The sequence below is a fragment of the Cyprinodon tularosa genome, unplaced genomic scaffold, assembly GCF_016077235.1.
Source record: "Cyprinodon tularosa strain WSP-4 unplaced genomic scaffold, ASM1607723v1 ctg24, whole genome shotgun sequence".
NCBI lineage: Eukaryota > Metazoa > Chordata > Actinopteri > Cyprinodontiformes > Cyprinodontidae > Cyprinodon > Cyprinodon tularosa.
The window spans coordinates 24,192-38,614 of record NW_024038896.1 but is presented as its reverse complement, the minus strand read 5'-3'; the positions used below and the strand labels follow the sequence as shown (position 1 = coordinate 38,614).

The 14,423-nt window shown below is 42.7% G+C and overlaps 1 protein-coding gene across 2 annotated transcripts in view; it reads left to right on the top strand.

Annotated features, from left to right (window-relative positions):
- The window catches only part of LOC119785079 (HERV-H LTR-associating protein 1), a 30,320-nt gene that overhangs the window by 14,609 nt on the left and 1,288 nt on the right, over nucleotides 1-14,423 (top strand). Inside the window, exons 13-14 of one of the 2 annotated variants that reach the window (XR_005281006.1) lie at nucleotides 10,267-10,410; nucleotides 11,745-11,827. Coding sequence is in view for 1 of the 2 variants with exons in the window: in XM_038287475.1 (XP_038143403.1) it covers nucleotides 10,269-10,410; nucleotides 11,745-11,827 (225 nt within the window). In the remaining variant the exon portion in view is untranslated. Of the gene's footprint in view, nucleotides 1-10,266; nucleotides 10,411-11,744; nucleotides 11,828-14,423 lie in introns of those variants that run through there. The other variant, XM_038287475.1, reaches the window with a different exon arrangement.

Genomic DNA, 14,423 nt, shown 5'->3' with positions numbered 1-14,423 from the left:
CCAATGCCGGAGATAAGTTTAGTGATTGTTTTTTATTCAGTGATCTTTTCTTCTGGTGAACAAAGACGGTTGGTGCAAAAATATTTACATGGACATCCAAGGCAGGTTAAAATCAGAAAAAGAGCAGTACCTTCAAAAAGTCAGAATCCATCACCTTCAGTGTGACATCTCAGGAGTCCAGCCACAGACTGACTCCCTGTGGAAAAGAGGCCTGCTTTTAAAGCTATAGGCTCCACCCACAGAAAAAAAAAAAATAAAAATAAAATAAAAACTAAACAATTACTTCTAATTCACTAAGTAAACAAAAATAATGATTTTGATAATGATGACAATAATAATAACACCATGCTAAAGAGAGAGAAAAAATAAAAATAAACTTGTAATCAAAAATACAATACTCAATTTAATACAACACACTCTGTACGTTCTGATGACATCACTACGTCATCACGTGACTCCCTCCCGGCGAGCTACAATCCGGAAATAAACCTGTTTGAAAATAGATGCAGAAAATATACTTGGCTGAAAATAAGCAGGTTAGAATAAATGTTAAATGAAAACCGGACCATCGCGTGTGCACCCACGATGAACGGCGCCAGCCCAACCTGCAACAAAAGTAAGTGATTGCGTACGTGTATGTATGCGTGTGTGTGTGTGTATGTTTGTGCGCATGCTGACACTGACTTATTCCTAAGTCCCAGCTGATGACGGCTCCTCCGTCACACCACCCGTCTCCTCTCCAAGGTTGGCGAAACTCGGCAACCTAGAAAGAAAGTCTGCCACTTTATTAAGTCTGCCACTTCTATGACAGATGTTAAATTTGTAAGGTTGCAAGGACAAATACCACCTAGTTAGACGATGGTTACTATCCTTCATGGTGTTGATCCAGGTTAGGGCACGATGGTCTGTCTCCAAATCAAATTCTCTGCCCAGAAGATAATACTTGAGACTTTCCAGAGCCCACTTAATGGCCAGTCCTTCTTTTTCCACCACAGAGTATCTCACCTCCCGAGGTAGCAGCTTGCGACTCAGGTAGAGTATGGGTTGCTCCTCTCCAGGATCTCCTTGAGCCAAAACAGCTCCTAAACCAACTGTGGATGCATCTACTTGGACCAGAAATTTCCTGCTGAAATCAGGACTTCGGAGGACAGCAGATGAACATAGATGAGCTTTCAGAGCGTTAAAGGAGTCTTCACACTCCTTGGACCACACAACAGGATTCTTCTGGTCTTTAGCTGTCAAACTGGTGAGTGGAGAAGCAAGTGTAGCAAAATGAGGCACAAACCTTCGATACCAACCAGCTAGCCCCAAGAATGATCGCACTTCCTTCTTGGTTCGAGGGCGGGGGCACTTTTGGATTGCTTCAACTTTGTCCATCTGTGGTCGCACCTCTCCTCTCCCCAGCTGGTAACCCAGGTATCTGGTTTCCTGTTGTGCCCAAACACACTTTGATATGTTAAGTGTCAACCCTGCTCCTGCAATCTTTTCCAACAGTCTTGCTAGATGTGACACATGCTCCTCCCAGCTATTGCTGTAAATGACTACATCATCAAGGTAAGCAGCACTGTAGTCTTCACTTCCTTGCAGCACTTTGTCCATTAGCCGTTGGAAGGTGGCTGGAGCACCATGGAGGCCAAACGGCATTACCGTAAACTGAAAAAGACCAGAAGGAGTACGGAATGCTGTGTACTGTCTGCTTGAAGGCTCCAATGGAACCTGCCAATACCCTTTACACAGGTCAAGGGTGGTAATGAACTTTGCTTGTCCAATCCTTTCCAGCAGCTCATCTACCCTGGGCATGGGATAGGCATCAAACTCTGACACTGCATTAAGCTTTCTGAAATCAATACAAATCCTTAGTGAGCCATCTTTCTTGCACACAATGACCACTGGACTGCACCACTCAGAGTTTGAAGGTTCAATGATACCTGATTTTAGCATGGTCTTGACTTCATCTTGCAGCTGTCCCACCAACTGCTGTGGAACTCTATATGGCCGCTGACGAATTGGCTGCTTCTCTTTTAGTCGAATTGCATGCTCAATCAAAGTGGTCCGACCTGGATTAGGAGAAAACAGAGGAGACAGTTTCTGGAAGATCTGCTGAAGTTGTGAGGCTTGGTGTGGGGTTAAGTGTCTGAGATCAGGGGTTGACTGTTCATTCATGACTTCAATGCCAGGAACCTCTTCTTCCTCCTCCATTGGCCTCAGCAGGCATGATGTTTCTGGAGCTGGATGTGATGGTTCTTTCCACTCCTTTAGCAAGTTCACATGATAAGCCTGTGTAGCTTTCTTTTTGTCAGGGTGGTAGACTTCATAGGTAGTAGGTCCCAGCTGTCGGCTGATGGTATAGGGTCCTTGCCACTTTGCCAAAAGCTTGCTGGTGGATGAAGGCAGGAGAAGCAACACCTTCTGTCTAGGACTTAACACTCTTTGTCGGGCCTGCTGGTCATACCACAGCTTTTGCTTCTGCTGAGCTCGAAGCAGGCTCTTCTCAGCCTCTTCCTGGTAGTCAGCAAGCCGACTTCTCATCTGCAGCACGTACTGGACTACACCTTTGGCACTGGATGGGGTCTCTGATACATCCCAGCTTTTCTTCAGCAGGTCTAACGGTCCTTGAACATCCCACCCATACAGGAGTTCAAATGGGGAGAATCCAGTTGATGCTTGCGGCACCTCACGATAGGCGAAGAGAAGGAACGGTAACCAGCGGTCCCAATCTCTGCCAGTGTCATTCACAAACTTCTGCAGCATCCTCTTCAGCGTCTGGTTGAACCTTTCGACCAGTCCATCAGTTTGTGGATGGTAAGGAGTTGTCCTGATGGCAGAGATCCCAAGCTGTTTGTGAAAGAGTTTTAGCAGATTAGAAGTGAAGTTAGTTCCCTGGTCTGTCAAAATCTGATCTGGGATTCCAACTCTTGAAAATAGCTGGACCAGAGCTCGAACCACCACAGGAGCAGTAACAGTATGCAGTGGAAAAGCCTCTGGAAATCTGGTGGCATAATCACATACTACCAGGATGTACTGATGGCCACGCCCACTCTTCACTAGGGGTCCAACAATGTCCATTGCAACCTTACGGAAAGGAGTGGAGATGACAGGTAGTGGCTGGAGGAGCGCCCGATCTGATTTACGAGCAGGACGAGTCTTCTGACATATAGGACAAGAAGCACATAATGCATTAATGTCATTGTACATTGATGGCCAAAAAAATCGTGAGCTGACTCGCATAAATGTTTTGTGACGCCCCAAGTGCCCTGCCCATGGAATGGTGTGCGCCAAATGCATGACAAGTGCTCTACAGCTAGTTGGAACTACCAACCGTTGCTTTTCATTACAAGCATATAACACACCATCTTTTAACACAAAAGTTTCTTTTCCCCTCCACTTAGCATCAGTTTTTTCTCCCACTCGTTCAAACAAAGGTTGTAAAGACACATCCTGTTTCTGTAAAGTAGCAATATTTTCAGGTATTTTCCAAATGTCATCCACTAATAAATCTGTTGACACATTTCCACTCAGCATTAACTTTTTCTCAAATTTTTTTTGCTTTCTGGATTTTCTAGTGTTCTTTGAAACCTCAAACAAGCTCTCATCAAAGTCAGGTAAGGATTCAACTTGTTCTTTGGCCTGAGAGCGAGTAACCACAGGACAGGAAACATTGCCAACTCCGCCCACGCCAGTTTGTATCTCTTCCAAAAGATGAAACAGCACAGGTAAATCAGTACCTAAAATAATGTCAAAAGGTAGATTTTCCACCACACCAACAGTTAGCAAATAAGGTTGATCATCAATAATGACAGTCACTTCGGCTTTTGGATAAACATGACAATCTCCATGCACACACAAAATCTGAGTTTTCTTTTCATAATTCACACAACCAACAGGTACAAAACTTTTTTTAACCAGTGATGTAGAACTACCACTGTCAATTAATGCAGTCACCTGCTGTCCATTCACAGTCACAGTTTTATGAGTTCTAGTTTCAAAGTTTTTGACTCCAGCCGGTTTTTCCACTCTGGGAGCATAACAGGAGCCAGTAAACTTAGTCTTCTTTAACGGGCACACCGAAGCCTTGTGGCCCAGCTGCTGACAGTAATAGCAAATCAATGTCTTACCATGAGATGGTGGATTGAGAGAACCGCTGGTACCTCTGACCTCCTGGCCTTGGTCTCTGGCATACCGTTGATGTCCAGTCTGTTGAACCGGTCGCAGTACAGGTTTGGAGAAACGTGTGGCTCCTCCTTGTCGTGCATTCATGTACTGTAGAGCCAACTTTGCAGCAGTCAGACCATCCTTCGGTTCATGTTCCTTCACCCAGGTCCGTACATCAGAGGGCAGAACACTTAACAGTTGTTCCTGGATGATGAGCTCCCCGACGTCCTCCTTTGAATGCTGGTCCGGACGAATCCACCGTCCGTAGAGGCCTCTAAGGCGGTGATAGGTTTCAGTAGGAGTTTCACCAGCAGGTACACTTGCTGCTCTGAACTTCAGTCTGTACGTCTCAGGTGAGATGTCAAACTTTGCTAACAAAGCAGCCTTCAAGTCTTTGTAGCAGTGAGCACGTTCCTCATCCATGGCCGCATAGGCCTCCAGCGCCTTCCCAGAAAGGAGTGGAATGAGACGGCAGGCCCATTCACTCTGTGGCCACCTCCAGGTCTTGGCAATGCGCTCAAACCGCAGCAGATAGTTTTCAAGGTCTTCTCCTAACTGATAAGGAGGAATCTTTGGATCAGTGGTGTAACTTACTGACTGAGGTTTATGGCTGTGATAACTGCCGTCGTCATCATCATCATCATCACCACCATTATCATCGTCGTTGTCATCATTTTGTTCTGCGCCACCTCCTGACTGAATGTGAAGACGTGGTACTTGTTGTGGTTGCTGCAGGGACATCCTAAGATTTCGCAGTTCCTTTAGCAGTCCTTTCTCTCGCTTTTGCTGACCTGCCATAAAGTCCTTCATCAAAGTGAGAAACTCACGGCCAGATGCACTTGGTCCAGTGGGGTCAGGCTTTGGTCCACCATCCTCATCTGACACATCCGTCGTTGGCATACTCTCCCATGCTCTGTCAGCCACCTCTTCTTCCATCTTTGATTGTGATCGAAGACCAGATCGTTGCTTCAATGGACGAGATCCTCTTCTCCGGCTCGCCATAATCCCACTCCTGACACCATATGTGACGGGGTTCTATTATGACTTGGTCAAACACATAAATGACTGGCCAATGCCGGAGATAAGTTTAGTGATTGTTTTTTATTCAGTGATCTTTTCTTCTGGTGAACAAAGACGGTTGGTGCAAAAATATTTACATGGACATCCAAGGCAGGTTAAAATCAGAAAAAGAGCAGTACCTTCAAAAAATCAGAATCCATCACCTTCAGTGTGACATCTCAGGAGTCCAGCCACAGACTGACTCCCTGTGGAAAAGAGGCCTGCTTTCAAAGCTATAGGCTCCACCCACAGAAAAAAATAAAAATAAAAATAAAATAAAAACTAAACAATTACTTCTAATTCACTAAGTAAACAAAAATAATGATTTTGATAATGATGACAATAATAATAACACCATGCTAAAGAGAGAGAAAAAATAAAAATAAACTTGTAATCAAAAATACAATACTCAATTTAATACAACACACTCTGTACGTTCTGATGACATCACTACGTCATCACGTGACTCCCTCCCGGCGAGCTACAATCCGGAAATAAACCTGTTTGAAAATAGATGCAGAAAATATACTTGGCTGAAAATAAGCAGGTTAGAATAAATGTTAAATGAAAACCGGACCATCGCGTGTGCACCCACGATGAACGGCGCCAGCCCAACCTGCAACAAAAGTAAGTGATTGCGTACGTGTATGTATGCGTGTGTGTGTGTGTATGTTTGTGCGCATGCTGACACTGACTTATTCCTAAGTCCCAGCTGATGACGGCTCCTCCGTCACAACAACCAAAATAAAACAAAGAAAAAAAGCTTCAAGAGCAGTGAGTATCCATGTGTGTCAGAGTCAGAACCTACACAATACAATACACAATATTAAACAGAACGGTATTTCTCTGTAGCTGCAGCTAGGTATTTAGTATTAGTGTGTACCCATAAACACCTGGAACCAAATGCATAAGCATGCTTGTGTATAAAGGATTCACAAAGCTTCTTAAGGAGGAGAGTACGCCTTATAGCTGGTGTGGGCGGCCCCAGAATAGCTCTACAGGGCCCGGGACAGAAAAAGAGGCGATGCAAGCCTCATTATCCAAAGGTATCCCCAATAATGGGGACACATGGCGGTCAGACATAAAGATGGCTGCACCCACCAGAGAAGAGCAGACAAGAGCACCCGGAACCCGACCCATGAGGGGCCAAGCCCCAAAAGGGCCCAGTCCTTTAGGGGCCTCAAACCGGAGGCAATTGTACCGGGGTTCCACCGGGCTGCAACAGCAAGCCTATGTGCTTCGCAGGTGGCAAGCCATGCTGAAGGTGGATCCGGATGAGAGCCCCGGGGTCTGAGATCCGGGGGCACTACATCCCAAGCAGGAATCCTGCAGGGCAAGGAGGCCAAGAGACAGACACTAAACATTTTCTTATGGTCCTCATTCATACGGCACACTAACCTCCCGTGTCAGAGGGCCAACCCCTCTGGGAGGAATACACCCAGGAGGAGATCCCCAGAATGCCATTCAACAAATGAGCCACAAGGTGGGTTGACTGCACCCTACTTACCCAACCCACCCCACCTCCCAACTGGGCAGGTCCCAGCCAATAAATAAACCAATGTTTCTGACATTCTGACAAAAAAGCACATAACTGTTCAACATGTTACCCCTCATATTAGCTACAGAAATCATGGTTGACATTTTCCATATGCAGTCTGCAGGATGTTACTTTGCATGTGGTTCCAACATTTTCTGTGTTATCCTTAGTTTTTTACAATGACTGTTTGCTCAAATGTTTAATATTGGTGTCCAATATAATTTAATTCTCACTTTGGATTTCAGTAGTTGTGAAACTCTTTAAAATGTCCTCTAAAGTATTCATACACACACATTTCCTCAACTTTACCACCAATGCAACAGGCAACCTTTCCTCTCATAAGCATCTCTTCTCCTGAAAATTCAGGAATCATGACTTCTTTGTTGTTCTTTAGAGGTACACTGCTCAATCTCTAAGGGCCTTCAATGACAGCAGCTCCCTCTAACCTCTGACACTAAAACCATTAAGCAGAAATGAAAATGTCCCTTCCCTTTTTTTAATCTTGTTAAAAAAAACATACATATGATAAAATAAAGTATAATTTGTAGGGATCATCCACAGAGGTGTACTCCAGCTAAGTGGCTTGATGGTGCCGCTCTGCCCTGTTTGGCTCTGACAGCTGACCCGTTCTCAGGAAAGCAGCTGTAATCACATCATCAGATCCGTTCACCGTCATCTCTGGGCCCACCGACGGCGGCTGATTCAATTTGAGCCTGAAGGCAGCAGGTTGGGGTGTGTGTGTCTGTACGTTTGAGTGTTGGAGATGGAGGAAGTGGAGCGGGAGATGGTAGCCATGGCAACAGAAGGCGCAGCCCTCCTTCATAAAGCAGAACAGCATTAACTGTTAAAAAGGATTAATTCATAAATATCAGCAAATTATTCACACCCATCCTATATCTGTCCTGCTCCTGGATTATAGGAACATGGTGGACATTTCTTCTTACAGCGACTGGATTATTTAACTCAAATTTTCGATCTATCAGGTGAAGAATTTTTATAAACTTCACGCTACATTTATCTTCAATACTTTTATTTATGTATTTAAAACGAGACTTGAATATAATGGTTTATATAGGGAAATTCAGGGTAAATCTAGCTCAAAGACTTCCCTCTGCCCACATTTCCCATCAGCACCACTAGATGGCAGTAACATCCTGCTGTAAAAACAACCACCCAGCCTCTGCCACCCCCACAACCCTATGGGTTTTGCCTAGCAACAAACCAAGGGCTGCAGCACCCTGTGCAGTTTGTCACTGAGTCATTAGTTTGCAGTAAAATGAACGTTTGGCACCAAGCTCCATGTGTCTGCACCTTCTGTGTTGATGTCGGCACACAAACAAGGCGGCGATAGGAGGCCACAGCTGGTTACCATGAACTGAGCTGATCTCTGTCAGCTCTAACACAGCAGATCTGGAAAAACAAAAAAGCTGAAATGGCTGCAGAGTCTTTTGTGATTGATTTTTTGGATAAGATTTAAAGCCGATAAAAGATCCCTCTAGTTTTTAGCATATATTCTGTTGGAGCTTTATATTCACATATAGATTAAATGTCAACTTTGTCAAAAGGTTAACATAATAGGTAGATGCTCAATAAGCAGCTTGTAACAGGGATGGCATTATACTTATATTTTAGAAATATTCTAATAGTAACGCAGACAGGTCTTTAAATAATTTAAAACTGAGCACACTTTTTACCCCGATTAAGTTCAGTCCGACCTCAGTATATGTCAAACATTTTCATAGGTCAATTGGGACCCAGTTGGGTAAATTGGAACTGACCTTGACCCAACTGTAAACCTGTGCTGCCTACAGTCAACGGGAAAGAGAAACTGGTACAGGACAGCCGCTTGTGAACAGAAAGTCTAATCAGTGTTGGGTGTAATACAAGCAAAAGCCAGCTCATTACAGCTATGATGATAAAACCCTAACAGAAAAACACCAGAGAGAACGTCGGTAATGACATGGACGGGGGTCATTGCACAGCTTGTTCATTAATCAAGGGGGCCTCAGACTGAAGCAGGTGGAAGACCCCTGCTTTGAACTGTTGTCCTCTCAACAATTTCCCGTTTGATATGCTCTGTTGGCTTTAGTTGGTCTGGTAAATACTGCAACCTTCGTTCAGCAGGTCCAGTTATTCAGTGGGGAACCCTTAGTCTTTCCTCGATGAAGCTAAAACCATTCTGTTGGTGTGAATGAACAGTTTTCCAAGCTCTGTTGAGACTAGGGCCACTGTGCAGTGTGTCCCCAGCATTCATCGAGTGTGTTGCTGTGTGTCTCATTGTTGCTCTGCAACAGATTGGCGACCAGTCCTGGGTTTACCCAACTTCTCACAAAATGTCTGCTGTATATAGACACTGGCCTATACCCTGACGGAATAAGTGGGAGAGCCCCGCCTCTCGCCTCTAGACAGGTCTTTAAATCATAATATATATATATATATATATATATATATATTTTTTTTTTATGATTTAAAGACCTGTCTAGAACAGCCGTCTGTTAACACTTCATGTAGTTCCCAGAGGGTCCGACGGTGAGCGAAAAAGGCTAGTAAAGTGCATGAATACAACAGGCAGCATTATTAGAACTGGAAGAGGTGATGATGTCACATTTAAAGTTGGCATGAGGCAAAGTGGTTGTCGAGTGAAAGCTTTGTGACCTTTAGCTTAAGCAATATTGTGGTTATGTAGACATGTGTTGATGGGAGTAAGGTTCTAAAAGGGCCTAGTCAAAGTATAATATCTCCAGTTTACCTTCATTTAAGGATAACTTCTGTGTATTTAATTGAGTTCCTCAGATCTGATATTATGACCCTCCTTAACAGTGTTGGATTTTTAGAAAATAGCTTTCTTGGTTTCCTTGCAACAGAAATCTACGATCAAACTCTCTCTGGTAATTGAACGACACAACCGTACCGACCCCTATCATAATCTTTTTTTAATTTTTAATTTTTATTTTAGATTTTTCTTTTTATTTAATTAGAACTAGTTCCACAGTTACTGGCGACCTGTCCAGGGTGTACCCCGCCTCTCGCCCATTGACTGCTGGAGATAGGCACCAGCATCCCTGCGACCCCAATTGGGACAAGCGTGTAAGATAATGGATGGATGGATAGTTCCACAGTTACCCTATGCTGCCCTCCAGTGGCCTTTACTCCTCTGCTCATCCTCATTGAACCACTGCTCTGGATTTCACATCAGATTGACTAGAAACGTTTCTGGGTGTTTTTCTTATGAGTTCATGTTACCCTTTTTAATTTCACACTAAGTTTGGTGTAAATCACTGATTCCATGTGAATTAAGACCTCTTGAACAAAAATCAGGTGAAACATGATTATAATGAAGATTGCTATGATTTTTAACTTGTTAGTTTCTAATCTGCAATTAAGCGGCAAATGTTAAAGTAGTTTAGAGGGAGCAGAGCAGATTCGGTCCTCGGGCGTTTTGAGCGTTTCAATGCTGATTTGAATGTGTTGAATAGACCCATCTCTGACTGAAGTGACCTCCCACTCTGTCTCCTGAGAGGCTGTCCCTGGAGGAGGCTGGAGCCCAGCAGCAAAACGATGACGGTGGGTGAACTCAAGCTGCAGCCCTGCGTTCTCGAGCTCTGCAAGTTCTTCTCCCAGTGCCTCTGCAGACCATTCAGCCAGAAGACACGGACAAAAAGGTTTTTCTACAATTTTCTGATCACACCCCTGCAGGCTGCTGGTTTAGACCACAATGTAATCTATAATGGCAGGTTGTTGTACACTTTGGTTAGATACGAGGGAGTAATCCACCAACTGGCTGTCAAACCTCAAAGGAAATACCAAGAAACCTGGAGATAGGCCCTGTCTCTTTCCACAACTAGATATTCAATGAGGGACAAAAATAATTACATTTGTTATTCCACATTTGTATAATAAGAGTAATTTTTATGGGAATGGCTTTTCAATGAAAATCAGGTTTTATAGATATTATATATTCATTTGACCTGGTTGAATGATGGGAACCATGACCTCAAACAAGGAAAGCAAAATCTGTAGTACAAAGAAAACTAAAGCACATTTAGAAGGACATGTTTGTCTCTGGGCAATAAGTTGAAGGCAACTTTAGTCTTGAGCGCCATTTCAGTTGAAAAGGCATCAATTTATGAAAATAAACTTTTAGCTTAGTCTATATATTTAACAGCTACTTTATGTGAACACATTAATCTTTATAGAAGCGATGCTTTACAACAGATTCAGCTCATTATCAGTAATCCTTGGCTGATCTCTTCTTAGAGATCAGCTGAAATAATCTCTTCAGACTTCTTATCAAATCCAAGTTATTTTCTCTAATTGTAATAAACTACAAGAGTAAGTTGGTCTATCCTGCCCTTTTACACCATAAGCCATCGTCCTCAACCCTAAGCCAGACAGGCTACAATGCTTTCCTTGTCGTGGTGAAGAAACTCCAACTCTTAACATTGATCATGACTCAAAGAAAGGGACTCCAAACATAGGCAGGTAAAATTAGCATCTCCTTGGTTTAGAACTTCACCACAAAGAGTTGATGAGGTTGACCTTTAACTTATAAGTTTACAGATCACTGATTGGTTGGTGTATCTTAGCGGGATGCTAGTTGACCACTTGCTTTGGGGGTTTTTGTTCCACTGGTAGGAGACTCTAAGTTGGAACCAGAATTCGCTTGACTGTTAATTGATCTAGACGTTATGAGGAGCTGGATGTCTGAGTGTCCCTCCTGAACCTCTTACCTCAATGACTAACACTGAAATAAATGGCAGACGAGTTATGGACAGACATATAATGGAAGGCAATGCGTATTCTTTATGTTCCCTGTCCTTTTTCCAAGTTTGGACATGTTGGGAGCAAATAATCTGACTTTAGGTCTCCTTTAGTCATTAATTGTGTCCCAGATAAAATATTATGTCAGTGACTTCCTCTTTCCATGTCTATACTCTGGTAGGAAAAGCCTGATTTTTCATGCAGGATTTTCTGGGTTTTCCATGTCTTCCTACAGATACTGTGATGACAGCTTCCTCTGGTACGAAGAACACACGTTTGAGGTGTGTCGAAGAGTGAAGAGAGTTTCCTTCTCCAGAAGTAAGTGAATTGTAGAGGTGTGAAAATACTGGATCAGTCTCAGCAGAGGACACAAAGAAAAACTGTTCATGACAGAGGAATACTGGTTGATCAGTAAAGAAGCTGTCAAGCATCCTCCACCTTCACTTACTGAGGGGTGTTGTTGAGTCCCACCTCATTACATCAGCAGGTGTTTGTGTTCAAACGTCATTACGATGTTCATTCCTATATAGCGCTAATTCACAACACATTTAATCTCAAGGCATTTTAAAACAATACAGTCGGTCGCTTGTTTTTTTTGGTTGACTCTTCAGCAATCCCTCATGCTAAGCATGCATGTAGTGACAGTGGAATGGAAAACTCCCTTTTAACAGGAAGAAACCTCCAGCAGAACCAGGCTTAGTGTGAGCGGCCATCTGCAAAAGCCTACTGAGTCCAAGGAGACAGACGCTGGCATAGAGAAAGAAGCAGAGATACAAAAGGTAACGGTCAATCAGCTCCACATATGGCCTGGTCCAGAAAAGACACAGCCAGGCAGATGAGCTCCGAGCCAGCTCCCATGTCAGAGGATGAAGAGAGCACATCCAGCCAATCACAGTCAGAGAAACAGGACTACACTGAAAAACAGGTCGAGCTCCAACAATCTATAAACAAAGGTGTTGGTGACAGCAGCACAGCTGATATTTCTCTTCAGGATGGTGTCGCAGCCAAACAGAAGCAGACCAGCAGCAGGCTGAACATATAGCAGCAGAAATATAGAAAATAGCTGACTATTTTGGATGAGGTATTAGGTGTTGCCATAATAGGCCAAAGGCAAGACAAGGAGAAACATCTGTCTGGATGGAATTCTCCCCCACCAGATCCTGCTGTTCGCTCTACCTCCTCCTACTACTCTATTCACCCTCTGACTAAGCAAACATCCCTCTGTTTTTAACTATAAACTGTATCAAAAAGAAATATGAGCAGCATTTACCTAACCGCTGGTAAGTAAGCAGAAGAAAAACAAGCTATACTGTCTACATACGTATAGGATCCACTGAGGTTTTATTTGGTAGCATCTCTTTTTGGCAGCGATGGTCAGATACATTTTAGGTTTGTAGTTTAACCTCTTAACATCCACCTCATTTTGGGAAATCCTCACCTATTTTGCATACCCAAATGGAAAAGGAAATAACTGAGGAACTGTAAGCCTAGATTACATGTCTGATACATTATTTGAAAGCTAACACCTTCTTGTTTCTGAATATATACATGAAAATTGGGTGAGTAAAACACCCAAGCTACATCAAGCCCAAGCTGCATCAGTTCAATGCATGACTCAAAGTTGTTTTTTTTTATTCTCGAAAATAATAGGTATTTTTTGAACAGCAGTTATAAAGACATGCTTGCTTGTTGTGGCTTCTTGTCATGGGACATTTTGACATACTGCTATAGCTGTGTTAATTGTGCTTTGGTGCTCGCTGTGTCCATAAAATGATCTAGGTGGTTGAATTGTGGAGAATCTAAGCTTTCCAACAATGTCTAACATGTCCATATTGGTAAACATTTAACCAGTGTAATTTTCGTGCATTCTGAATTATTTGCAAATGCTTTAAAAATGCTGGGTTTTGAGAGGTTAATAATTAGTTTTACATTAAAATTAGAGCAAACAATTGTGTAGTAGTTCATTTGTTTAGACTGAAAGGTGGGTGGTGTGTGTTTGTTCCTTCATCTCCACTTTAAGACAGACCTACAGATCATCAGCTTTAGTCTGAGGTAAAAAGTCGAATTTCAACCCCAAAATTGACAAAATTTGGGGAAAATTTTTTTATTTTTGTAGGATTTTGTATCTTTTTTATATTCATTTCTTGACAGAAACACATCAGATGGTACTTTGGCTGGATACACTGCCAACTCTTTATCCACCATGGCTCTTTGAGGGGCCATCTAGACGCGTTTTAGAACAGAATAGAATAGAAAATCCCTTTATCGTCCCTAAATTGGGAAATTGTGGTGTTACAGCAGCAGATTATTGCAAAAGTGGTCACACAAATGTGGACCTTAAAAAGTGTATAAAAATCACAGATTAAGTGACAGAGTTAAAAAGATAAACAAATAAAATACTGTAGTGTTTTTTTAACAATATAAATACTGTGCATTTGGAAAGAATAAATAATCAATATACAGCTGTGGACATTTTAACAGTATTAGATATGTGAAAAAATATCAGCAACATTACAGATGTGCAAAACTGACAGCAGTATGTTATTGAAGAAGAAACTGCAAAAATCAGCTCTAATGTAACAACTTATTGAGGTTGTTTGGAACAGTGATGTTATAAAGTCTTACAGCTGCTGGGAGGAAGGATCTGTGATAACGCTTCCTGGTGCATTCAGGGTGCAGCCATCTGTCACTGAAGGAGCTCTCCAGTTCAGCATCAACTTCATGCATGAGGTGGTAGATATTATCCAACAGAGATGTTATTTTAGTTTAGGGTCATTTTGTTTCACACCTCCTGCACTGAGTCCAGAGGACATCCAATCACCCATCTCCATGTGTTTCTGGATTTTGCTTATGCATCCATGTTATGAGTACAAATGAGAGGAAAGAAAAACATCAGAGTATTTATCTTTAGTGT